The sequence below is a fragment of the Rhodnius prolixus genome, unplaced genomic scaffold (assembly GCF_049639745.1).
Source record: "Rhodnius prolixus isolate KJV_2025 unplaced genomic scaffold, Rpr scaffold_6, whole genome shotgun sequence".
In the NCBI taxonomy this organism is placed as follows: domain Eukaryota; kingdom Metazoa; phylum Arthropoda; class Insecta; order Hemiptera; family Reduviidae; genus Rhodnius; species Rhodnius prolixus.
Genome location: NW_027411634.1, coordinates 8,073,040 through 8,099,980, shown reverse-complemented (window position 1 = coordinate 8,099,980; position 26,941 = coordinate 8,073,040). Strand labels below are relative to the sequence as shown.

Sequence of the window (26,941 nt, the reverse complement as noted above, 5' to 3'; positions counted from 1 at the left end):
TTATCGAATAAAAAACAAAAAGTGAAAAATTTTGTTGTATAAATTGTATTAATTTAACCATTAGACTTCATCAAACAGGACTTAAGGTCTCCTTGAAAAAGGCTTCAGTTGACTTTGATTCCAATTTAAAATTATATAATTGATTAAGAAACCACTACAATATTCTCCTGAAAGTAGACTAAGGAAACAGTTTTTGTATTGTTCTCTGAACGTTTACAACCTAACGCTATTCTATACACCTAAGAATTTACATTACTTCCCAGATAATGGTTTTTAGACAAAAATTAGCTAATAAGTTGGCTAAATCTAATGGTTGCATAAAACATCTTCCTCTACAGCCTATGTACACCGTGTGAGCGATGTTCTTAACTGGTGTGTTTGGATGGGGAATAATATAGTACCATAAACTATAACGAATACAATTTCGCTAAAAATAAATCTTAAAATAAGAGCACTATATTATTTTATTGTAATTATGACGATGATTCAACTAGAATTTTTTCCTGGTCAAAAAATGTGAACTTTCTGTCAGTCTAGCTTTTTAATGTTGCTTAAAGCACACTTTGACAATGCATCATAATAATAAACAATAATAAATAAGGATTCCCATAGAAAAAAATCTAAATATTAATTGTTTTATTTGAAACTGTAAACATTATGTATTATTTTCTTTTAATTCCAGCTAATACCATATAATAGAATGATGCCAATACTTCCTTGTAACACTTTAAAACTGAAATATCTCGTATATTCCAGAGGAAATCGATAAACTTGATTCTTTGAACAAATTATTATGATTTTTTTTAAAAAACATATATAAATACCAATCTTATCTTCATATTTTCAGATATCTTTGAAATTAAATTAGAAATTTATGTAAGAACTAAATTAAATATTCTCCTGGAGATCTTGTAAGAAATTTTTGATGCATTGGTCAGTTACAATAAGCAAACATCACAAGATCTAACAGCGAATTAGTTAATAATATAAAAATTACTTTTTAATTTTCTAATTATTTGAAAGTTAGTAATGAACAAGTTCTACGAAAAGGCGGTCAAAAAATATAAAACCTGGAGATTTAAAGAAATAAGCTTGAAATTCAGGGATAAGTATGGAACAATGTAATATAAAAATTGATTTAATTGTCTTTAGAATCGTAATTTTCGAAAAACCGTTAGTTTCCTATACACGCATCTACATATAGAATCTTCAGAATAACAAAACATTTCTGAAATTGTTTTGCAAAAGGAGTTCGAATTTTGGAGGGTATATAGTGCACTATGTTAAAAGACGTTTGGTCCAGAAACTTAAAAACGATTTCTGACAAATTCAGCAATTTTTATAATGTTACTTAATATCTTATTGGCATCAAGTGTTAATCGTTCTAAAGGGGGCCGTTACAGGGAAGCGTAAAATGACAGATGTTAGAGAATCTCTAAAAAGCATATTGGCTTTGGAAAACATTTTGCAAGGATATTTGTTTTTATTCGCTAAACTGTTTATAATTTATGGTTTTTATTTTTGTTTCTACTTTTTTAAACTATTTTATTCGACAAACAAACTGTGCAGGGTCTTCCAGCTATAATTGTATGCAATCTAAAAAATACCAGTAATTGTAGTTAGGTCATGTAAACGAGATATCATTTTTTAATGCATTAAAAATTGTTAAGGCACATAGAAGGGACAGTAGTCCAATGGCCAATAATGACCAGGGCGCAAAAAATTAAAATAAAACAACCAGCACAAACAAACGTTTTTATAGTATATGATTGTAAATTGCGTACCTGTTTCAAAATACAATGCAAAGTCGTAACATAAAGTTTTAAAACTGCACAAATATTTCTGCATTTGATAGAAGCACTATCAACTTTTTTTCAAACTAGACTACAAACTTTTGAGACATGATTGAGGAAACAACCTGGATAAAGTTCAATGCAAAAGATATTAATAAATATAACAATGAAAAACAAAACGTATATTTTTGTTTAACATAATTTTTGTCCATAACAATTTTCTTTTTAAAAGTTAATTCTGAAATTAACTTTCAATGTAAGCTATTTAGGCCTTTACAGTGAGACAGTAAAGGCAATAAACGATAGCCGTTATAATGTGGGTCAAGCCTTGTTCGGTATTAGCTACCAGAACGTGCACTAACAGACCCAGTTATTATATAACCGATGTTAAAAGGTATTGGCGTGGCTGTCATTCTAACCTGGAAGGGCAAGATTTTTGCAAAACTTGTAGGCCCTGGTCTCCTCCTTGCACACAGAGAGTTAAGAGTGTTTGGGAGAGATAGGCGAAAAGTAGAACAATTTCAAACTCCCCTACCACTACATTTTTTTTTTTTTTTTTAAAAAAAAAATAATGAAATTGAAATGCTTTACTGCAGCTGTATATATGTGAGAGGGTAGTGTTACATGTTTTACAACTACCTAGGTGGGCGTGGTTAGTTTCTTTACAAATCAAAACAAAAAAATATTGTACAAGAAATAATTGTCTTTTCTTTTTACTCAACGCAGCATTTGTAGTAATTTTATTAGCTTTTAATCTGAAACAAAAAGAAAACAATAAGATTTGATACTATGAAGGAACAAAAACATAGTATTGTATTTTATGTTTACGTTTTCAGTAGCCAAATTAAACTTGAATTTAACATTTACTTTAATGGTTATTTAATGCTTGAGCAAATTTTCTTCTTACGCTTACAATGGATACAGATTAAAGCGACTTTTTGGTTGGAAACTTATCCCTAAAGAACAGTCCCATTTCCAATCAAACTATTATCGAATTTCACTTTAAAATTCTGTATAATGTAGCTCGTAGAACCGTAATTTGACAGTTTTTTTGAAGAAGTCCTAAGGAAAAGTTAAACACAAACTGGTATGTGAGAAAAATTACGGTTCTACGAGCATTAGAACATTACAAAACATTTTAAAGTGAAATACGATAATAGTTTTATTGGAAATGCGTCTTTTAAGTATAACTTTCAGATTTTAAAATATTTTCTGCAAAGTGGCTTCAACGATCTTCATTAAACTTTGAAAACTCATATTAAAAACAATCACTTCTATTTAAAATACTTTTGCAGTTTTTAATTTTTCTGCTCGCAATGATCACAGATAAGTCTTAACTTACTTAATTCCTTCCCCACACTTCTATTTTATTACTGCTAAATCGAACAACAGCTTACGTCTGCAGTGAAAATCGCTGTTTTATCCGCCTTAGTACGCCTTGTTTTGTATGTTATCTCTGATCGGTTTCGGAACTTTCATCCATTACCAGAGTTTGATTAATCAATTTAGTGTAGAGAATTCTATAGTTGAAATATAAAAATAATTGAAGTAGAATTATGTACATCAAAATGATAATTTAACTTCTGATAATGGATATAAGTCCAAAATCAGTTAGGGATACAAAAAACAAACAATGATAGATGCGAGGGATAAAATCAGCGCCTTTAAAAATGTATTTATTAGTACATACCGGTGGCATAGCTTCCAAAATATTTTTCAAAAGACAAAACAATGCTTTTAATAGATTTTAAAAGGGAGTATTACGCAGTAATTCAGATTACTGCTCCAGCAACAAAAGAAGCCCAAAAGTTAGCAAAATTCTCCAAAGTTATGCTTATTCATTCATAGGAGTCTTCTTAATTTATTCTAGCTTTGCATGTATTTTCTAAAATTAAAAATTTTGTTAAAAGAGTTTCAAATTTCTTGGCCACAACAGATTACAAAACATAAATAATACAGTAGGGATAAAAATCTTTAAAAAATAATACAAAATTACAAGACAAAAGAAAAACGAAATGACAAATATAACACATACACTCATATATATATTTATACATATATAAAGAGCGAAACATAAAAGAAACTAGTTTGATCAATGAAAAGCCTCGCCCATCTTGAGTAGAAAAATATTAAGAAGAAACACTGACCGAAATCCAGGTCGCGCACCTAAGATAAAGCTTCCTGAGTGGCTGCACCTTACTAAAAGGCCACGGTCAAGTTTATATGTTCCAGTGAGTTGAGCTTCTTCTTGCTTACAACATCGTCCTTAGTTTCTGCTGAACAGCCTTGCAAGGACGTTTACTTCCTAAACAAAAAAGAGTGGGGTCATGTTATGTATAAATAACAGTTGGAATATGATATCTGTAAAAAAAAGGTTTAATACATTTAACACATCTAATTGATAATTTCGAAATACGATTTCCTAGATGTATATGGTTTCTTACTACTAGTAAGAAGAGGATTGCGATCGTGCCAATTTAACTATTCAAGATTTTATAGAAATGTTTTCAAAAACACTCAAAATTAGAATAGTCTATTCAAAAAAGTGTTGAGGAATTTCGTTTGCATAGTAGTACTAAAAAATTTTTAGCGTCCAGTAATTTTTTGGTTTTTGACTATTTCCTTTAGCCTACTTAACTACCTCTTATTTTTTCACGACCTCAGGCGACAAAATTGGAAAATCTGTTCTGATTTTCATTATTTTTTCTTACCATTAGAGAAATACAAATTTAAATATTATTCCCTACAATCTTAAGATTGTGCTTTGTTTTTGAAATAAGATGCATTAAAGATTTAACTCGGTGATTAATATATTATAATAATTTTGTGAGCTAAATTAATGCAATTCAATTGTTTTTAACGATACTTAGAATCCATATTTATAAATAAGTACAGATTTCTTTGGTCGCAAAAAATGCCCAGTTAAGGACTTATCGACTAAGGTGTTCATTTCGTAAGTGGGTAGTTTTCTCGAAAGAGTGAACATCTATTTATTTTGTTAACATTCTCTATATTAACGACAAACTTTTGATTTTTTTCGCAATTGGTAGGATTTATTGTAGGTTTAAATATCATAAATTAGAAAAAAAGCATTGACTTCTCGCTTTCCATTAAAATAAATTTTTGTGGTAAAGGATTAAAAAGAAAACAATAAGATATTGTAGATTAAATATAAAACTAAACTATTTCGTAAAGTAGAACTCCCTGGTAGGGGATTATCCTTAAACTTAGCAACAAATTTAATCTCTAAATACGAGCCAGTAAGTTAAATTGCACTTCAGAAGGAATAAAAATTTTGACAATTTATTTAATTTTTACAATAAGTTCATGGATTTTTGGGCTTGCTAATGTTTATAACTACATTAAAATAAATTTTGGATCTAAATTTTTATACAATCTCGATTTTAATTTAATAAAAAATAAGCTTATTATTACTTAATTTTAATCCAAAAATAACTATCTACTTACACAACCAGTTTTGATGTGGTTAGAAAACCAGTACGCAAATTATAATAATGTCACAGTTCTGCTAAATAGCTGTACCCTTCCTTTCTGGGCTATTACTCAAGGCCGTTCGTTTTTCTTTGTCGAATTTGCTTTCTATTTACAGGCTTTTTATTTTTCCCTTCTACATATATTTTGCACTTTAAACAAGAAAAACACATTAATTAGCTTAAACTTATCATAAAGTAATAAAATGGGACAACAGTATCAGGGCGAAATTTTGTTTTCAAATCATTCTGAACTGTTATAACTATTTTAACCACAACAATTATATTCACTACGTTTTATGGCTAAAGTTTAAATGAAATTATTACTGCTACCAAAGTTTATACTGCCTTAAGTTCAAGCAAGATTCAATCTTTGGAGACATAAATTGTACAATAGGAACTTTTATATACATATGTTAGATGTGGAGTATTCTCCTAGGTGTGCCTATAAGGATAGCCATTAGATTTATTTAAAAACTGTAAAAGACAACACTTTGCAAGAGAAAAGGTTTGGTGTTTAATAAATCTTTTACAGGTGAGCTGTTGTTTTTTATTTGGACCGATTCATCGCTAATTTGAATCCTTAATATATGTTTACGGTCACTTAAGCTAATATAAATTCATAGAAGTTAGGGGTTCAAGTCACTAGAACTTGTTTACATAAATCGGTGTAAAATGGTGAAATAAAGTGAAAATTCCCAACCTTAAAGCACCCTTCTTAGACTACATCGTCTAAAAAGATAGAAGAAAGGCTAAATAAACCAGCTCGTCTCTTACTCATCAAGAAACAAGTTACAAAGGTTGCCAACTAGTTCCTGAGTATTCACCTTAGCTTCTAAATTATTCCCCTAATTTATAGGCTTATTTGACTACCTTCTGTGTAAAGAGCCATCTTGATATGCCAAACATTCTAATGGATATTTAGATAATAATAAAAATTAAGATAAAACAATTTTTTATTTCAAAGAATTGAAATATACCAAATGGGTAATCAGGTGCCTAATGATTTTTTTTTATAGTAATAAAAAATGTTAAATTTTCCCCAGATTAAAATACAATTTATTCTCATTTTCTCCCGGCTGTTACACACTTTTCTCCAATCGCTGCGAATTTTATCCAGTGAAGTGGCTGGATTAATCTTTAAGTCTGCATGGGAACCCTCTATTGATTTTCGTAAGTATTATTGCCGCTTTTATTGCCAGAAATGTGATGTTGAAGGTTGTAATGATTTGATAACCGTTGGGGAGAGGCCTTTTATGTAAGATTGATTTGTACATACCTTTTTGTTCGTACTAGCCCAACGCAGTTGCATTTTATATAGACACGTTAGTAAGGTCATAGTCGCCCTTGTTGCAGTCTTTTGTGTTACATAGTCAGGTTATGATACTCTACGGAAAGCCGTTTTTTTTATTATAATTATATAAGGATTTGTTGTGTATTTCTTACTGCTTCATATTCAAAGTCCAACTAACTACCAACAACTAATTGAGGTTTTCTACACAATGGAACTTATGTATAAATCAGTAATATGTGCTTTATACTTGGTTGCTGTGGAACTGTTTGCCAGAGCAAAAGTGTGTGGTCCGTCATTTTCTTTAACGAGAAGGAAATTCAAGAATTGCCTTTGTAATGACACACGATTATTGTCCTCGACTCTTTACTTCCAATTACCGATCAGGCACCATGGACAGAGTCTGCTAACGAATATATTTTGTTATAAATTCTATTTATTAACTATTAAATAAAATCCAAGACCTATATCGCGAATCGAACCCAGTATTACAATATTTCTGGCATTGCGAGTCTCGTCTCTTACCGCTCGGCTACCTTGGCGTTTTGAAATGTGGTATTCTTATTTCATTATCTGAACAATTCGCAAATTTCTTTCACTCGTAATTTCTATTTCAAAATAAATTAAAACCACCACCTTTTATTAACTAAATTTGGAGAAATTTGTCACAGAGGCCTACAAGAGAGAAATAAACGTGCCTCCCAAAAAGGGGAGGTGCTTGGCCAACAGTTTTAGCACTTGTTTTAAGTTGCCCGATCTAGGATATGAAGTACGCTTGTTTATTATTTGACGGTTCCAGACATTAGTATCCTAACACCGTTCATTACGAAACTACCTAACGGCCTTCAACTGGACTTGCAGAAATAAATTTATATACATAAAAAAAATTGTTTCGGAATAATTTTTTTTCTCAATTCCCTTCTCCTAAAGTAAACTAAACCAAAACCGAAGGTAAAAACCAGTATGCTATTTGGTTGTCAGCATTAAAGCGAAGGTAGTACATTCGGCCCACTACAACTGCTAAAACTGGTTGTAAATTAAGTAAATGTAGAATTTACATTTAACTGACCAACTAAGGTCTACTGGGTCAATTCATTTGGTATTGTTTAAACCCATGGTCAAAAAAGTGATCGAAGTTGTAAAGACCGAATTACTTATTATTTACCTTGTCAACTTTCATGAACACCATTTAAACCTTTATGGAAAATTGAACTACAAGATTAACAATAGACATGGAAGCCTACAATATGGACTTGAAAACAAGTCTAATGCCGCAATTGCCCCAAAACATCTTCAAACAATATTATCTATCAAATGTTTCAAATAAAAGTAGTCACTTTCAAAAAATAAAAATAAATAAAATAATTTTCAAATAAAGATGGTTGAACTGAAAAATATATTTTATTTTTACCTTTTCCAAAAAAGAGATTCTGTGTTCTTTTAAAATCTTTCCCTCCTAAAGACCCCAATAATTGTTTCTTCTTTTTCCGACTTTTTTTTTTGATAAATTATTTTTTTCTTTAGAATTGTTTTTTTTTTTTATAATGAAAAAATTGATTAGGGAAGTAGTTAGCATACTGGATTCCCATGCGGAAATCCCCGGTTCTAATTCAGTTTCTGGTCCTAAGATTTTCTCTTCCTAACGCTTTCTCTGCAATATTTGCAGATAGAAAAGCGTAGAGTTTTTGTCACTATGACTCTCTTTCGTTCAGCAATGGTAAATTTTACACCCCAATTACTCATGCAGGCCCCCGCGTGTATAAGTCAATGTTAGTTGGCTTTACTTCGTAATCCCAAGATAAAGAAGCTGCTAATCTATCTCATTTTAAGAGGTACATGGATTCAATTTTATTCAATAGAAGACGACTGAAAGTTATTTTTTATTCATTGAATCCATCGAAAATGTGCTCTTAAATATATTTAAGGAAAAATGCAATCGACTACCTAAAAGTATGAGAGTAGATCTATTGCAATTAACAAGGTAAAATGTATTGACTTTGCACGATCTGAGATCAAAGAGAAATCTGCTCATAAATAACTATTACAATAAATTTGTACAATTATGTCATGGATAACAGACAAATCGCCGAGACAATGTCATACGTTTCCAGCATCAATTGACTAAAACAAAATTAAATATGTGTACGTTTTATGAATCTAGTTTTATTGTTCTATTTCCAAGAAAAAGTTGTTTACCTTATTTGTATGCCTGAAAGCAGGACACAAAAATGTCAGTTAAAAATATTAAGATGAATAAATTTTAAGTATAATAATTTTCTTCAATTTATTATTAACAGGTAAGTGCAATATTTTTGTTTAAATGTAATAATTATATAAATAAACGCATTTGCTCTGTATAAATAATTGCTAGTCAAGAAAGTGATCTGAGTTAAAAATAATATTGACCTTATTTAGAAAATCTTGATAGAGCACATTTCACTTCCGACCGCCCTTGAACTGAGGCCGATTCTAAACATACGCTAATTTCAGTTTAAAACGTTCCTCTCATTTGAGGATGTTTTGAAACCCACATCTGCTATGAGGAATATGTTTGAAGCAATTAGAAGAGTAAAAATTTGCATAATTTTTTCTCTATACATAGCAATTTCAGAGAAGGAAGTATATTTTCACTCAAAGGCTATCAATTTCTTATTTCACAGTCGGATTTTATTTTAAAACATAATCTCTTCTTCAAGCGAAAGCTTTCATTTCTCTGTCTCTCCTATCATTTCTTTTCTCACTTGATAATGTGCTAGTTTTAGTATGCCTTCTAAGGTTCTTTAGGACACTCCAGGTTTCTCTGGACCTGATGTTTCCAAATAGCATTCTACTTTTTCGATCGATCATTCAAGGAGTTTTTTGGCTTTGGTTTTATCCATCTATTTTCTCAAACATCCACCAATACCTTGATTTCTTGAAACCGAGCCAATTGCTGCAAGCTTCCTTCTACCACTGTCTCATTTCTTAAATTCTATGCTGATCGATACTCTACTCTTAAAAGTTTCTACAGTAACTTCATGAAAACAATCACCCAGGATTTTCTACATTTCTTTATCAGTCTCTCCGTCACCTTCATTTATTAACACTTCCATTTTCTGTTTTAGCCTTCAATGAAATAAATGTAGGATCTCTCCTGTTTTCGATATTATATCTTTCAAATTCATTTGCTTGTTTCCTTTTTTCATTATAAGGCATATTTTCTTGTTAACCATAAAGAAATTATTTTATACTCAAGAAAGTGGTGGTGGGATCTACATTCCACTCCTCTAAAAACACGAACATCGTTTGTTAAATCTGAAAATTGCCGGAAAAGAAAGAATAAGACCACTAATTGTTAAAATTAATGTAAGTATATGGGTACTTATACTATATGCACGTCAAAAGTAAGACCAAAGAATTGTGGTTAATAGTCCGTACAACTGCACGACCGACAGTCAGGACACATGTGCTAGGAAGTCGATTTTTAGGAACATGTGGGAAGACTACCAGCTGAGCGAATAGCCAAGAGAATAAAAAGAGTGGTATTCCCTTTAAAGAGAAAAAGAGGACCCCTGAAGAAATGCCAGAGTGAAGACTTAAATGATCTTTCTAAAATCAGTGTGACCAAATGGAAAAGAAAATTGTAAGACAGAGATGTTAGGAGAGGAATTATCAGAGAGGCCAAGGTCGACCTCGGACTGTAGAGCCAATTAAGTAAGAAATAAAATTTTCAATTCCTAGAAGATGCGAAAAAATGACATACACAGTCGAAAGATTTGTAGCAAGAGAAAGTCGTTTGAGTGTTTTATTTTTATAAATTGATGCTTAAAAAAAACTAGCTAAATGGCATATAAAAAAAAACGTACTTATTTTAAATAAGACCAAATAATATATTAATAAAATATACTAATACTATAAGATGGGCGTGGTCATCAGGTGCATTCTTAAATAAAAAATAATATTGGAGGGGGCTTACGTCTTAGTATAAATATTGACAGAAATAATATCTGAATATCAGAGTTACAACAATCAGTCCAATCAGACAACATGTTGGCAAAGGTTAGTTCAGTTTCTATATAAAACTATATAAGTAATTTTTCGTATATCAAATTTACAAGATGTCAAAATATTTTCAAAAAATGGGCGTTAATTACAATACCAGTTTAAAAATATTTTGCTCCAGAGAAAGGTCTAACATTAAAAAATACAAAAAAAGGAAGATAGTGGAGGGTGTATCGGTGATCATGTCCGTAATGTTGATATTTCTGAGATCGTATAGTTGTAGCGGGCATTATTTTCTTAATTACGAACTATAAAAATAACTGAAAAGAGCCAGCTTTTGTGGGGAAAACTCAAATATAGTTTTAATTTAAATTCTAAAATAAAAATGATTTCGCACAGGTACTAGTAGCAGCGACAATGCTGGTCGCCTCAGCCATGGCAGGAGGTGTAGGACTCGTACATGGAGGTGGCGTGGGTTACGCTCTTGGTAGCGGCCTTGGATATGGAGGCCATGGAGGCTACGGTCTCGCAAGAGGATACGGAGGCTATGGAGGCTACGGTCTTGGAGGAGGATATGGAGGCTACGGTCTTGGAGGAGGATACGGTGGTTATGGTCTTGGTGGAGGATATGGAGGTTATGGCAGAGGTTTTGGAGGAGTAGGATACGCTAGAACTGCTGTAGTAGCTAGTGCCCCAGTTGCTGTTGCTCACGCCCCAGTGTCTGTAGCCCACGTAACACACGCAGCCCCAGTTGTGGCTCATGCTGCTCCAGTTGCTGTAGCCCATGCTGCTCCAGTTGCTGTAGCTCATGCCCCAGTAGCTGTGGCCACCCACGCTAAACATGTTGTTGACTATGTAGACACGCATCCATCCTACAACTTTGAATATGCTGTACACGATACCCACACTGGTGATGTTAAGAACCAACATGAGTCCAGAGATGGCGATGTTGTACATGGAAGCTACTCCTTGGTTGAACCAGACGGCACCAAGAGAGTTGTAGAATACACCGCTGACCCACACAATGGATTTAACGCTGTTGTACACAGGGAACACAACGTTCATCCAGCTGTAAGTAAAATATTTTAAGTCCGTAATTTCCTCTTTATAAAATGAGGAGGTTAACTAAAATTTGTTGCTGAGGTTTATTTAGTTGTTATTAAATTTATTCATCCAATTTATCAACTTTTCAGGGCGTAGCTGTAGCTCCCGTTGTTAAGCACGTAGCTGTTGCTCCCGTCGCTGTTAAAGCCGCTCCTCTTCTGGCTTACCACCACTAAACGTCAACGCTTCGCGTACATTCTTCATCACCATCGCTCATTAGGTTCTGTTGTACATAAATAGGTTTTTTATACGAAAAAATAAAATCCTTTTTATTTTACATTTTTCTTTTATTCATTTTTTTCTTTAATAAATCTTCTGCTCCATTAACTTTTAATGGAGCACGACTTTACTGAAGATGCAGTGTTGATGACAGAACAACTTCTGAATCATAATTTTAAGTTGGAGATTAGCTTCATTTGCAATAAACACAAGTGCGATGTATAGTACTTTGGCTGAAACCGTTGACATGTTTTATTTTTTCAATGCAAATCAAGAGATTAGTCAAATTAAATTTAGGGTTAACAATCAGAGGGAACATTGTTAATCGGATACAGCTGTAAAATAGAGGAATGCTCAAAATGAAAGCTAAATCTTTTGCAAACTAGATCGTTTGCTAATGCTTCCAAAAAGCTTTTATGTCCAAAAGTTCAGTATAAAATTGTGTGGAGTAAAGTGAGAGGGAATACACGAAGAGGCGTGCTATTTTTAGAACTGAAGCACAAAACTACTTCTATAGATCAACGCACTGATTGACTGTTAGTAGGATTCTCAATAAACGGCGAAACATCTCGCGCACAAATTATTGCTTCCTCCAACTTATCTACAATACTTTTTTTTTAATCTGAATTTCAAGAAGCTTACTTTCATTTTAGGAAGTTTTTTAAGAGTTTTTTAGTTAATATAAACAAAAAAGTACCAAGACCAATTGAAATAACTTACGATACTCGGTTTCTAGTAATTCATCAAAACGACTGTTTATATTGTTTACATTTTTCAAGCGCCAATTAATCATTGATTTCCGTAAAAAGTTTCAAATCAAAGTTGCTAAGGTTTATCTTTAAACAAGTGTAACTTATATAGTTTTTAGAAACGTAGACTAAAAAGCCAGAGATCTGGGTTCCAAATTAGACGTGCTCTCAATAGATTTTTCTATTCTTAGAAGTCTCTCGGGTATCTGAATACCGCTTACTTACCCAACCATCTAATTATTTTAAATACTGAAAATAATGTTAGCAGAAAATAGTTCCTCATGCTCTAAGTCCTTTTCAATTTTGAAGAAACTTTTTTTTTTAAGTTTTTTCTCCCTGAAAAATCTCTGTTTTCACCAATAGAAGCATGTGAAATTAGTGCACCAAATTTTATGTTGAATGAGTGTTATTAGCATTTGCCTATGTTATAATTAAAACAGTTTCATAGCTAATAATATGATTACATATTTCTGTACATGAAATTGTGTGTAAAGTTGAAGGGTTGCATTATTTATACGTAAACTAAAAAAATGGATGAGCAAACAAAAGCGAAGAGAGACAGAGGCAAGATGTACAGAGACAAGATACACATCAGATAGAAGAGGATAATTTTAACAAAATGAAAATAAACACGTTCGACTCAGCAACATCTTTTCGGAGCACGTAATACATACTTCTAAAAAGCAGATAACAATTGTAACGAAGAGCCAGAAAGAAAAAAAAAGCACCTAACATTTGGCACAAAACAATATCACAAGGCAGGAATGGGCTTACAAATATTCTTTGATGATGTGTACGTAAGTACCAAAAAGGTAGAGGAAATTTTACGAAAGTTACAATTAATTGACAACTGATACCTAGGAAGCCACAACTAAGTTTTATTTTGTAAGAAAAATGATGGCAATACGGGTCTACCAAAACCCAAAGGGAAACAGAGAGACTTCGGAAGAGTGGTCGAGCGGGAGGAGTGTTTGCCCAACCGCAAGGGAGTAGAATTAGTAGATCACAGAGGGCACATTAATCAGATTCAGCGAATGGACCATGCATATGTTATAATTACAATTCTTAGTTTTATTTCTACTCATATGATATAAATTTAAGTAAATGAAATTGTGTGATAATTATATCACAAAGAATAAATAAAGTTGAAGAATTGTATTATTTATACGAAAATAGTAATCATTTTATCATCCATACTATGATTTTTTACTATTTTTAAATCTATAATTTCATTTGTAACAATTCACATTACCAATTACAATGAAATTGCTTACTGTAATAACTTGTTTTTATTTCATCTAGATAAACTACGGCAGCCTGTAATTTAACCTAATCCATTCAACTATTTTACTGCTAACTTTTTGACTCTTCACTACTTATTCATTTTTTTATCAAATTTTCAGCGAAAATTCATGACAGTATCAGTTAATAAAAAAATACATACTTGTTCAATTACTTGGTACACTATCCTATGTTAATGCAGAGCCTTGGCTTCCACAGAGATAGCTAGCCATTAATCTCGGGAGTTTCTTCATCATTTTCCTATCACTATTCGAAAAAGGGTCACTTCTACATCTGGATTCACCTCCAAATGTCTTGCTGTTTCTTTCAGTAAGAATCCACACATTTGTGAGCCGGAAAACCTGTAATAACACGTAAACCTGCATAAATAAGAAACTCTTATCCGCATAACGATAAATCCAAAGTACGCCTAGGATCAGTTCCGACATGCGGATATACGGTCAAGAGTCATAATGAAGTTTCGTCACAATCAGAAGGATATCAAACCATTTGCAGGATTTCTGTTGTTTCGGGACAAATGAATATAAACTTGTAGAAAGTTGGCAATACAAAAATTATACTTTTGAGTTTATATAAGTATTAGAGTTTATGCTAAAATTATAGTACCAGTCGAATCGACAATCAGGGTCATACATTTAAGTCATTGGTAGAATCTCAAAACAGCTATATTTCTCAAGGAGGTATTTTCAGAGTGGCACTAAAACTTCTAGAGTTTACAGGACGATCCTCGCACGTTCGTCGCTGTTACGATCACTTCTCTCTCTTTGCTTGGTCTTTAAGGATTGTTGTAAAACTCAGTGAATGTGTTTGGTGGCGATCTGAAAGATAAATTCTGAATTACATTTCGACACAACTTCAAATATATTCCTACTTAAATTCTATTCTTAAGAGTCAATGTTATGCAAGGAAGGTAATAAGCGCCTGTAATGGGTTAAAAGTGGACGTTTAGAAAAATGAATATGTGACAATATGTTAGAGCTTATCTGTAAATTTGCTAAACCAAACTAGTACCACATAACAACTATTTCCGCAGGCCCTATGAGATGTATAAGTTTTCGGCTATACTGACAGTTTGTAATATGTGATGAACCGAAAAACCTTGACGCCAATGTCTTAAAAATTAGGTAGCCTATTACTCCAACGAATCTTGTAAACATCGTGTTGACATCTTTCTACCCGCTGCTTCCTTTCCGCCTCTACCTTCCACAAATCTTCAACCCAAGAACCGACGAAGATATCCAGTCTCTTTGCAGATTTTAATGGGTGCCAATCTTCTTTTTTTAAAAAGGGTGTAAAAAAAATATGTTGTAGCCTGTTAATGAAAAGTGTTAAATGAAAAGCAGCTACAGTTTATTTAAGTTTCAAAATAGGTCAAACAAAAACTATTCAGTGTGTAACTAATCTAGTAATATTCTTGTTACTAACTATCACAAATCGAGCTTACCTTCCTTAATTTGGAGAAGTACTTCATGAAGAGTGAAGAAAATCTTGAGAGAATCAACTGGAGAATAACTGAGGACTTTCCGCCCTAAGACATTATTTGTACATTTCATGCTGACGGAGCATGAATATTTTGCCGAAGTTCTTGCAACAAATCGGCTTTTAGTAAGTTCATTATCTGTCTTTAGCTTCGAGGAACTTTTGATCTCGATGTGAGTCCAGATATTCAGGAGATTAGATAAAATTATGAAATCAGGCATCTGTGCAAGGAGTGCGAGGTTGAACTAAACTGTGAGATCCTGCGATAAAACAGACTCGTTAGTAGCGAAGATTAAATATTTGTTTCAAATAATGTATTTAGTATATCTTTCACTTTCAAAACTGGTCAGATCGTTGATTTGAAAGCATACATCCTTCTGTGTAATTTAATTGTGAAAGAAAAATAAATCTTTCAGTTAGTTTCAATTTAAAAAGAGATATTACAATATAAATTGTTACAGACGTAATAAACAATAACATTTACTTCTATTTAATTAAATTGTTTGTTATATTGGTTAAAACTGTTTAACATATTACTCCTGCAAATAAAGGTAGTCTTATTAGTTGTTTGGTTTGTACAATAACACAATGGAAGATATAAATTGGTTACTAATAAACCATGTGAGATCGCAGATTTTTGATTCAATAAGGAAGCTATTTTCAAGAAACTCTCTTTCCAACTTCTACATAGGAAATGAAATCTTAAGTCCTTTGTGCATCTGTAAGGTTTGAACCAAACTACAGGCGCTTTAAATTAAATAAAAATAATTTCATAATTAAATTAATACATTCTGAATTATATTTCGACACAGCTTCAAATATATCCACGTATTAATTCCGACTTAAATTTTTAATGATGCAATACATTTTATTTCTTCATAACTTTTTTTCCAGGATTGAAAGAATAGAAATGAGGTATTCGTATTATACCCAATATTTAACATCCTTAACAAAATCAAGTGAGCGAAGGTTACCAACAAATCTTGTTGTATTTTTTAAAATTTCACTTAAAACTGTGAGGTGGGCGTGGTATTTAGTGCATTCTTAAATAAATAACACAGGAGGGGGTTTACATATTAGTATAAATATTGACAGAATTAGAATCTAAATATCAGAGTTACAACAGTCTAAATAAGACAACATGTTGGCAGAGGTTAGTTTAATTTTGAACTTGAGAAGTTTTAATATTTTTAAATTCAAAATATCTACCGAAAATTCATTAGAAATTTCGAATAATTGAAAACACATCGTTCTCTTTATTCATCCGAATGCACAACAGTAGTATATAGTTTTAAATTTACTTGTTTCATTCGCACATATCTATATTATGTACAATATGTTACCTTTATCTAGATCCTCGTAGGAACCGTAATGATGGTGGCCTCCGCCATGGCTGGAGGTGTCGGACTCGTACATGGAGGTGGCTTCGGTTACGGCCTCGGTAGCGGTCTAGGATATGCAGGATACGGCCATGGAGGAGGATACGGAGGCTATGGAGGCTACGGTCTTGGAGGAGGATACGGAGGTGGTCTTGGTGGAGGATATGGCGGTTTTGGCAGAGGATTTGGAGGAGTAGGATACGCTAAAACTGCTGTTGTAGCTGCTGCCCCAGTTGCCGTTGCTCATGCCCCAGTTGCCGTTGCTCATGCCCCAGTAGCTGTAGCCCATGTTGCTCACGCTGCACCAGTTGCTGTAGCTCATGCTGCACCTGTTGCTGTAGCTCATGCCCCAGTAGCTGTGGCCACCCACGCTAAACATGTTGTTGACTATGTAGACACACATCCATCCTACAACTTTGAATACGCTGTACATGATACCCACACTGGTGATGTTAAGAACCAGCATGAGACCAGAGATGGCGACGTTGTACATGGAAGTTACTCCTTGGTTGAACCAGACGGTACCAAGAGGGTTGTAGAATACACCGCTGACCCACACAATGGATTTAACGCTGTTGTACACAGGGAACACAACGTTCATCCAGCTGTAAGTTAAACTTATGTTTAGTTTTCTACTTTTCTCTTAAAAACAACAAACAAAATACTAAACTTGAGTTACAGACGGTTGTCTACTTACTATGTTGTATTAAATTTAGACTTCATTACAGCAAGTAGCCGTTGCTCCAGTTGTGAAGCACGTAGCTGTGGCTCCCGTAGCTGTTAAAGCCGCTCCTCTTCTGGCTTACCACCACTAAACGTCATCGATCTTTAGGTTTTTGTTGTATATAACTCGGTCTTTTTATACGAAAAAATAAATTTATTTTTATTTTACTTGATTTTTTCATTATACAGTATTCCTTTCTTCATAACTTTTTTTTTTAATCTACTCAATGTTAATCTTACCTAAACTTTACCGATGTTTTTAGTCTCATGATGTAGAATGAGCTCTTTAATTTCATTTATTGTGAAAATAAGGTAGACGTACTTTCATGAAACTGAGCTTTTCAAGTCACGACAACTGATCCATGTGAGACCTCCTGAAAAAAAGTTATAAGAACCCTCAGATATATATATTGCTTACTACAACTTTTAATAATTGTAATTGACAAATGTTTTGCTAATAACCAATTTTATTGAATTTCTTAAGCAAACTTCTGATCAGGCCATTACAGAGTAAAGAAAATATGAATAAGTTACACTACCCACCATCTTGCTGCGACACCTTTCAAATACACAAGTATATTTTTTAATATTAGCCAAGTTTAACGAAAATAGTTGTGAGTGCTTTTCTAGAAAATTTCGAAACATTCAAAAACTTATTTTTTAAAGTAGCACAACCGGTTATAATTTACTTTCATTTTTAATTCCAAACTCGCTTTTAACGTCTCGTAATATTATGCAGATTGTGAAAACTACTATTATTGTATTATTAAACTAAAGTGACACTTTAGCGTGGTGCTTAAATTCTCAAAAAATAGATTATTTATTAGCAACTAGTTAGAACAAAAGCCACTGGCATACAAGTGAGTGAATAGTACACAAATTTGAAAGGAAAGAAAAACTGAAAATCGCATCAGTAAAAAGGGTTTTAAAAATTTTAATTTCTGTCATATCTTTTTACCATTTATTCTTCAATTCTATTCATCTTTGAAACTAACAACAGACGATTTTTTCTAAACACAAGTGCAAAAACAAGAGAAGAAAGGAACAGAAACCAATAAAAAAAATTAATGAATGATTTCTGCAATCAATGACCAGAATCGGATGTCTTTAAACTAACGAATGTTGCTTATGTCGCGACCAAGGCTTGCAACTCTTTCCTTAAAATATTATATATTAAATATTATCTATTGATGGTTGGAAAGCTTTATTAAATTCTTAAATAGAAAACAATAATTGCATGGAAAACGATATCCTATGAGAGTGGAATGTAAAAGAGTGCACGATAAGTCTTTACTTCACAAAGCATTAACAGTACTAGTAACTTTAGTTTTACTTTGAAATAACCATTCATATTTGAAATAACATCATTCTAATTACAAACTTTGTCCTGCTTTAAATTAATATTTATAATAGAATGATTTTAGTACATTTCTTTATAGCATATAAATTATTGCTTTGTAAGTAGCACTTATTGTAAGGAAAATACGTTAGGCAATTGTATTCTGTAAGAAAAAGCAAACCGGGAAAGGGAAAAAAACAAATTTAAAATGTGAGTTGGGTGTGGCGGCTTATTTAAATTAGAGGAAGGGATTGTTTATCATAAAAATCAATACTAACACGCCAAAATACTAGAAATCCAACATTACAGTTAAACTACTAAACGTTTAAGAAGAAAAGAGTACAAAAAATTAAACTAAACAAGAGTCAATACCTGAGCGAATTGATGAGCACTTGTTTTAGCAAATTTTTCTTAGTTGTTGACGTGAAATTAAGTTCTTCCATGATACAAGAACTCGGAAGATTTGGAAATTTCAAGGTTCATACGTATTCCAAATACACATTCCTCGCAGCACCGCTCACTTCATGCTGTAGTTCATGCCCCCGTAACTGTAGTAACTCATTAAACATGTAGTTTGACTTTGTAGACACTCATCCAAAATACAACTTTGAATAAGCTTTTTTTGTCGTACTAGAGATGTAATGAACTTGAGACTAGAAAAACTGATGACGAGCCTGGAAGCTACTTGGTTGAACCTGACGATACTAAGGGAATGGTAGGATAAACTACAGAACAATTCAATGGATTCAGCTCTGTTGAACACAATGTTACACAAACAATATTACAGAAACAATATTTTTTGAGGAAAAAATTATTACATTTTACTGACTTCTAAGAAACATGTTTTTTTTTTCTTTCAGGAACTCAAAATAGTTGTAGTAACTAGCACCTGTTGCACCAGTCTATATTACTCATCATTAAATGAGGGCAACAAGTGATATTTTTATTATCACCGCTAATTAGGTTATCTGAAAGAGATTTCGATTTCATAAAAACTTTGGTCCTACCAATTTTTTCGACACTGCCCTAATTTAGAGTAAAATTCCATTCTTCTTTCTTTTCGGTTAGAGAATTTTTCAATAACTTTCTGATTTAAATGATTTCTCTTTAAAAGAAAAGTTAAAAGCTGAAAACTTTCTAATAATTTTATTTATTAAATGCTTAAAAAGTAATAAAAGAAGCAAAAATCTTATTAATAATAAGTAATATGAATTCTATTTCCCTAAGTTCCTATCACTTAACATGTAATAAATGACACAATAATGCAATGCATACGAATTCTGTAGAATTGACAAATAACCTGAATTCATCTAAGTTCACTGAAAGTTGGAATAATCCGCTCGTTAACAGACATGTAAGAATACACTAAAATTATCCACATTATTGCATTAAAAAATTAAGTTATAACTTTCAATAAGGCCAGTTTGATGAAAACAAAAAGATGATACTCTTGTTCCTTATCAACTGAACACAGAAGTATAGCTGAATTTCTTCTCATTAAGCGAATTCTAACGGAAGTTGACGAGTTTTCCGATGAAAGATATGTTGCATTTGCTCCAGTATTACAAATTGTCGGAATTGAGTTGCCATGACAAGAGGCAGTCAAAAAAGAACAAAGGAACAGTAATCTGCAGTATTTGGCATTTAGTTGATCGCCTTTGTTACAACAGACATAGAGTTGCACTTCAGTGTTACGGCCACATTATTTAAAATTTAAGTTTTTTCAGCATCTCTGTTAGGTTTTCTATATGATTCTTAATGTTGAAAACCATGATTAATTATATTAGAGCCATTATTGAATGTAATGTATGAAATAATGTTAGAAATAAATGGTCTAAAAGTTTGCACATTTTCAGCTGGGGTTGTGCAACTTTGCAACCTACACGCAAGCCGCCACTGCTGCTTTGATGCAGCCCTTTCCAAGAAAATTCTAAAAACTCGATCTATAATTCAGAAAAATAACTTTTCTGCTAATAAAATATGCCTTTTTTTTTTTTTTTTTTTAACACTTTAAAGTTCGGCAACGCTTTTCACTTATATAAGTTTTAAGAAATGTCCAAAAATTATATATATATAAAAAAATATATGACTCATTTCCTATGAAATGTTGCATTTCAGGTAAGGTATTTTTTTTTTTTTTTTTTTTTTTTTTTTTTGCGCATCAACAGCTGAGGTTATAGCGCCCGGAGCTTTTTCCAGTGCACTGCCGGCCTCCGGACAGTGTTCTCTCGTTACAGACAACACTGTCCATCACCGGACAGTGAGCTGTAAGAAGCTCCTAAGAAGAGAAAATCTAAGGGTCAGCTGCTGGATTCGAACCCGGGACCTCCGCGTGGGAGTCCAGTATGCTAACCTCATAGCTAATCCCTTCCCTCAGGTAAGGTATTAATTATAAAACAAAATTGCCGTACTATTTTTTCTTTGGGGGGGGGGTTCATATGTGGTTTAGTTTTTACTGTTCTTTTAAAGTGCTTTCAGTGAAAGTAGCTTCAATTTGAAGTCATCAACCATTTTTTTCTACCATTCGTCAATCTTCAAATTATTTTCATAGATCAATGATATCACTCTATTAGTAACCCAGGGCGTCGTAATGATAGAAACACCAGAGACAGGTGGATGATAAGTGTGTACAGTAGCTATTAAGCAGGACATTTCTCAGTTATAGCCTCACTTCCTAAGCGATTCAGCTTATTTATATGCACATCCACACACACACACACACACATATACATATACATAAATTTTATATAGTTTTTATTGATATAAAAAAAATATCTTAAATAAAATTACATGAAAGATGAATCAGTCAATGTGACTGGGATAAATGTTGACTACTGGTCAGTAATCTTAATGATGATAATGTGGTACAGCCTTGACGTGAGTGGCAACAACGGTCTTAACCACCTGGAGACAAATTTTAGCAATTATTATTTATGTTCCTTTAATGTATTGTTTTAATTTTTAAAAAATAAATAAATAATTAACTCACCGTTGGGTGAGCATTATGTTCCCTGTGTACAACAGCGTTGAAACCGTTGTGTGGGTCAGCGGTGTATTCTACAACTCTCTTGGAACCGTCAGGTTCAACCAAGGAGTAGCTTCCGTGGACGACATCGCCTTTTCTAGTCTCATGTTGCTCCTTAACATCACCAGTATGACCATCGTGAACAGCGTATTCAAAGTTGTATTCTGGATGAGGGTCTACATAGTCAACTACATGTTTAGTGTGATGGGCCACAGCTACTGGGGCATGAGCTACGGCTACATGAGCTACTGGGGCGTGAGCTACATGAGACACTGGTGTTACGAGTGTATGATGTCCACTTCCATAGCCGCCTCCAAAGCCACCATAGCCGCTTCCAAAGCTACCTCCATAACCTCCAGTGAGAAGGCCTCCCACAACTACTTCAAGGGCGACTGCCAAGATTATTATCTGCAAATTGAGGAAGACGTTAGTTTGATATTATTATTAGTATTTTTTAAATAATATAATTTTTTAACTGAGAACTTTTACTCGGGCCAATATTTTTTTTTTTTTTTTTTTTTTTTTTTTTTTTTTTTTTTTTTTTTTTGGCGCATCAACAGCTGAGGTCATTAGCGCCCGGAGCTTTTTCCAGTGCACTGCCGGCCTCCGGACAGTGTTCTCTCGTTACAGACAACACTGTCCATCACCGGACAGTGAGCTGTAAGAAGCTCCTAGGAAGGGCCAATATTTAAAAAAAGAAAAAATTAATCAAGACTATAAAATAAGCATTAAATAAAAACAAAATATTTTTTCAGGCGAGTTTTACGTACAACTATCACCTAGACATAGAGGAAGAAATTAATCAATTGCAAGACCTAGGCCATAGATTCTATTAGACTAGCTTAACTTAAATGTCTGGTATTATTGACTATAAAAACAAATGTCAAGACCGTGAATAAAACTCACTATCTTAACAATTTACCACTAGTTTCGTGATCGTCGCCTAAAAAAATAAATAATTTACCTTTGAAAACATTTTGAGAGATTATTATTGCTATCCAATCACTGAATGACTGACTTCCTTTGGTTTGTGTATCAGTATTTAAGCCTCTGAGGGCTGTGCTGTCCCTTGGAATCCCTCTCCCTTGTTTGAATTGTAGAAATAATTTTTATAATAGAATTATTACTTTTACTAAATTCAACAATGAGAGGGAGAAACTGGACACAAAAAGAAAGGAATTAGAACTGTGAAGTGACGAAAAATAAAAAAATCAGTAGTGTTACAGGTTTTTGTTTACAAATACATATAATTATGTAAAAATTTATTAAACGTAATCAACTTGCTTTTGTGAGTTATGAATTGATGAATATCTTTAACACGACAATGTTTCCCCCTTTTCTTAAAAAAATAAGTAACTTGTAGGGGGAGTGACTATAAAATAATATTCACTGCTACCCATAAGATATATTGCGACTTTTTGTGGGTCAGAGAACTCTCTTGTAAAGTGTTCGCTTGAGAAGTAGTACGCATAATAAGTAGCTGCAGATATCAATTACCTCGGTGGGCTCAAATGTTTTATTATGAGAGTAGGAGTGGAGGAAAGTAAACGCAGTTCTAGGACTCCAAATGGATACCCGCGAGGACGCAAACATCTCTGATGGAAACGTTAATAACTAAAGAGATATGCAAAATACATTATTACGACTAAGACGTAAACTAAAAATTATTTTATACCTAAAAGGAGCTTCTCTTCTCATTGTTGAAATCTTATTTTTTCGCCAGTATTTAAAATATATATATACATAACCATAAATTTATTTGCTTATTTTAAAAAATACAATTTTTATAAATATATACAGGGTGTTCATTTTAAGACGGCTCAAATGCATTTCATGCTTAAACGGTTGATCTGAGCAAAAATGATAGGGGAAAAATTTGTTGCCCGTCACCTCTAGTTTCAGAATATGTGATTTGCGGGACTCCTGCCCGCATACGCGGCTGACGCGCGACCAAAAGTGAGGGTTCGCATTTGACCCCCATTTTCATAAACACACTTTTAAAGAGTATAAAAAATTATGAAAGAAACCGGAAACCGCAATTCGATATCTTTAAAAATTAAAAGGTGCTAGGCCATTTCAAAATCTGGCATTTATTAATCATATTTCAATTTTTTAACTTGTTATCAAAGAGAAAGAAGAGCACGCGATAGGTCATTTTTATGTATGTTTTCATCCCCTTTCTGCTAAAAATATTGCGAAGGCAGTAAAGCTAGTATTTTTCTTAATATCGGGAAGTAAGTCGTTTTCCGAGTGATTTTTCTGAGAAAAATCAAATTGTTAAGAGCTTTAGATGTTCTCAAGCATACACAAAATGGCTAAAAATTTATTTTACATCTGTTGGTGATGTTTTACCAAAAACATTGGAAACCTCCTGCCACATATTTAAGCGATCAATATCTTTCATGTAAAGAATCAAACTTATTCCTTAATTTATCAAATAATGCACTTTACTCTAACTTTAGCTATCCTGGCTCCTACGATGGATTAGTAAAGAAACTTAAGTGGATTAGTACGGAAACCAAAGGAATATTTAAGTTTTTGTGCGGGGTAAGTTGAAAGTAGAAGGAGCATTGTCGATCTTCTTGAAAGGAGTGTACTCTGGCGGATCCCCTTAGTTCTGCTTGTCCTCCCGTATACGTTGTTTCAGTAATTTTTAAATTAAGAGTGGTAATGACCTTTGCAGTCGATGTGCCATAAAAAAAAGTATATTTATTTTCATTTAGACGTTCAGTCCTCTCATTGACTCTATCTCCTGTCAATTCCAAACTTTTTTCGGGTATTGCGTTCCAAGTTAGTCTACTATCGAAGTAGCGATCGTAATTGGCTGTAGGTTTGTCCCTTTTATTAAGCATATATATGTATGCTTATATATAAATGTATTGGAATAAAATTATAAAAGTTAAGTTTACGTTTAAGACTTCTACAGCCATTCAATCAATTTCTCAAAAAAATTTAAAGTAAAAATGTAAATGAATTTAGAAAGTTTTCGATAAATGCGGATAATCATGACATAAGGTTACAATTCAGTAAACAGATTTTTCCGTTTTGAATTTTTACTAAACCAATTTAATTATGATTATTGAGCAGCATAAATTTAAGTAATTTGTTATTACTTAGATAGCATTGCTATAAGAAACGTACGCAAGTAAAATTACTTGAATAACACTTGCAATAAGTGTATTGGGCTGTAATATCAAGTGTTGAATGACAAATGCATACGTTAAAATTACTATAATTTGAAATTTGTTTTGTTTTAAGGAGACTGCATAAAATAAAGTTTACTGGAGAAAACGCAACTTCAAAAAATCTGCACTATTGTAATTCTTCCTAATACTGGATAAACTCACTCCTAATTTAGTAGGATAAAGTAAAAATATATCAGTAAGATTTCTTATCCGAAAATTCTGGGTGAAAACGTCTAGGTTATGAAAATTAAGGAGTCAACTATTAACCCGTTGCCGCAAATGACGACTATAGCCGTCCGATCTTTGTTGATATGTAGGCAAACGACGTCTATAGCCGTCGTGCACATTTTAATTAATAAAAAAAAGTACAGCGTTAGTACGAAATGTACTAACGCATACATTTGTTAATTATTGAATTAGTAAAGCAAATGCTGTATAGTCGTCACGACAGTCATAGCCGTCATTTGCTCTGGAAAGAGAAAAAATGACATGATGAGCAAACGACGGTTATAGCCGTCGAGAGTTTTTTTGGAAAAACCGTGGCCAAATGTGATAATTTTTACTTCCAAACATACAACTTACACTTGATTCCATCTGGCAGTCATAAACAATTGAGAAAAAAAAAGTGTGTTTCTGAGCACGATCATCAAAATAAAAGTGTGCGGCAACGGGTTAAGGATTAGGTCATTAAGTTGGATAAAATGTCTAATGATTCCACAACTATAGGAAATTGAAACTGCTAAGGTAGCTATGTATATTCTGCAGATTGTTTCAATACAGGCAAGGATGTGTGGAGGTAGATGGGGTGGTACAGGAGGCTAAACTTATCAAGAAATCACAAGTGGAAAGAAGAAAGATTTAAATTTCTTATCTGTGATAGATCCAGTCAACACTTCTACGAAAACTATTTACTACCTGCTTCAGACAAAATGTTGTCTTTGATTTAAACTTCTGAGGGCTGTCGTATAGGATAAGAATACGCCTTCTCTGTGCGTCTCTTGATTCTTTTTAACCTGAAATCGTAAAAAATGATTTTTAAAAGAGTTTATTTCTCAAATTTATATACATCAATTCAATAGTTATATGTTACATAATTTTAAGTAGTGTATTAAAGAATAGGAACTTATAGATAGTACACCTTAAAATGAGGTGCTTAAACTTTAATAAAAAAATTTAAATTTATTTTCCCTTAGTGTCTAAGAAGTTGCCATATATTAATTTTTCACGGATTTGCATCTTATATGTAACTTATGCTTAATATACTTTCAAATCAGTAGGTGCTGCGGTAGCCGAGCAGTTAGAGGCGGATAAAATGTTCTCTGGTACTAGTTCGATTTTCGGTCAAACTTAGGATTTTATTCAATGAGACATAGAAGTATGCTGTTAGTCGCCTCTAATCTAATGTGCATGGATGTTAGTTAAACGATGAAGTCCGCCTGAAAAAACCTAATTAATTTACTTGTTTAATTCCTATTCTTTTCTACATAATTTAGAGAAGATCAATAGAGATCAACTTCAAGATTAATCAAGATCAACATTTCAGGAAGTGTGATTGTGGTTGGCAAAATATTCTATAATATACTATCAGTAAATCGACATTCTATTTTAAAGCAATACCTATAAAGTTTCGTTTCTATGTGATTACAACTCCTATATAATAGAACAATTAAATATGTTATTAAAATTTTAATTATTCTTTTAAATAGATTTAATATTCTTGCCTTCTTGAAATATTAACTGTACTCAGATTCTAATGGTATATACAATTTTTTTATTCGGCCATCTTTCTCTTAAAAATAATAATAATAAATATAAAAAAGTTATTTCAGACGATTGGAATAACTTATATTGCAAGTATATAACTTGAGTTCCACGACCTGT

General features: G+C 32.6%; 3 protein-coding genes across 3 annotated transcripts; 2 read left to right on the top strand and 1 right to left on the bottom strand.

Moving 5' to 3' along the window:
* Positions 1-1,942: 1,942 nt before the first annotated feature.
* Positions 1,943-26,068, bottom strand: LOC141460336 (uncharacterized; the record flags this gene model as incomplete). The annotated part of the gene is made up of 13 exons (XM_074140244.1): positions 1,943-2,548; positions 3,484-3,678; positions 3,941-4,098; positions 5,262-5,437; positions 14,073-14,271; positions 14,537-15,242; positions 15,375-15,669; positions 16,753-17,393; positions 17,486-17,643; positions 17,752-17,885; positions 21,641-21,754; positions 21,840-22,283; positions 25,976-26,068. Coding segments are annotated over 3 exons (594 nt in total), but the record flags the coding sequence as incomplete, so codon positions are not given.
* On the top strand, positions 10,528-11,937 carry LOC141461431 (uncharacterized). The gene is made up of 3 exons (XM_074142552.1): positions 10,528-10,613; positions 10,956-11,627; positions 11,750-11,937. Exons 1-3 carry the CDS (start codon positions 10,602-10,604, stop codon positions 11,834-11,836), a joined length of 771 nt encoding a protein of 256 aa, XP_073998653.1. The 5' UTR covers positions 10,528-10,601; the 3' UTR covers positions 11,837-11,937.
* LOC141461432 (uncharacterized) lies at positions 16,414-17,679 on the top strand. Its single transcript, XM_074142553.1, has 3 exons — positions 16,414-16,562; positions 16,763-17,395; positions 17,517-17,679. Exons 1-3 carry the CDS (start codon positions 16,551-16,553, stop codon positions 17,601-17,603), a joined length of 732 nt encoding a protein of 243 aa, XP_073998654.1. The 5' UTR covers positions 16,414-16,550; the 3' UTR covers positions 17,604-17,679.
* Positions 26,069-26,941: the final 873 nt, after the last annotated feature.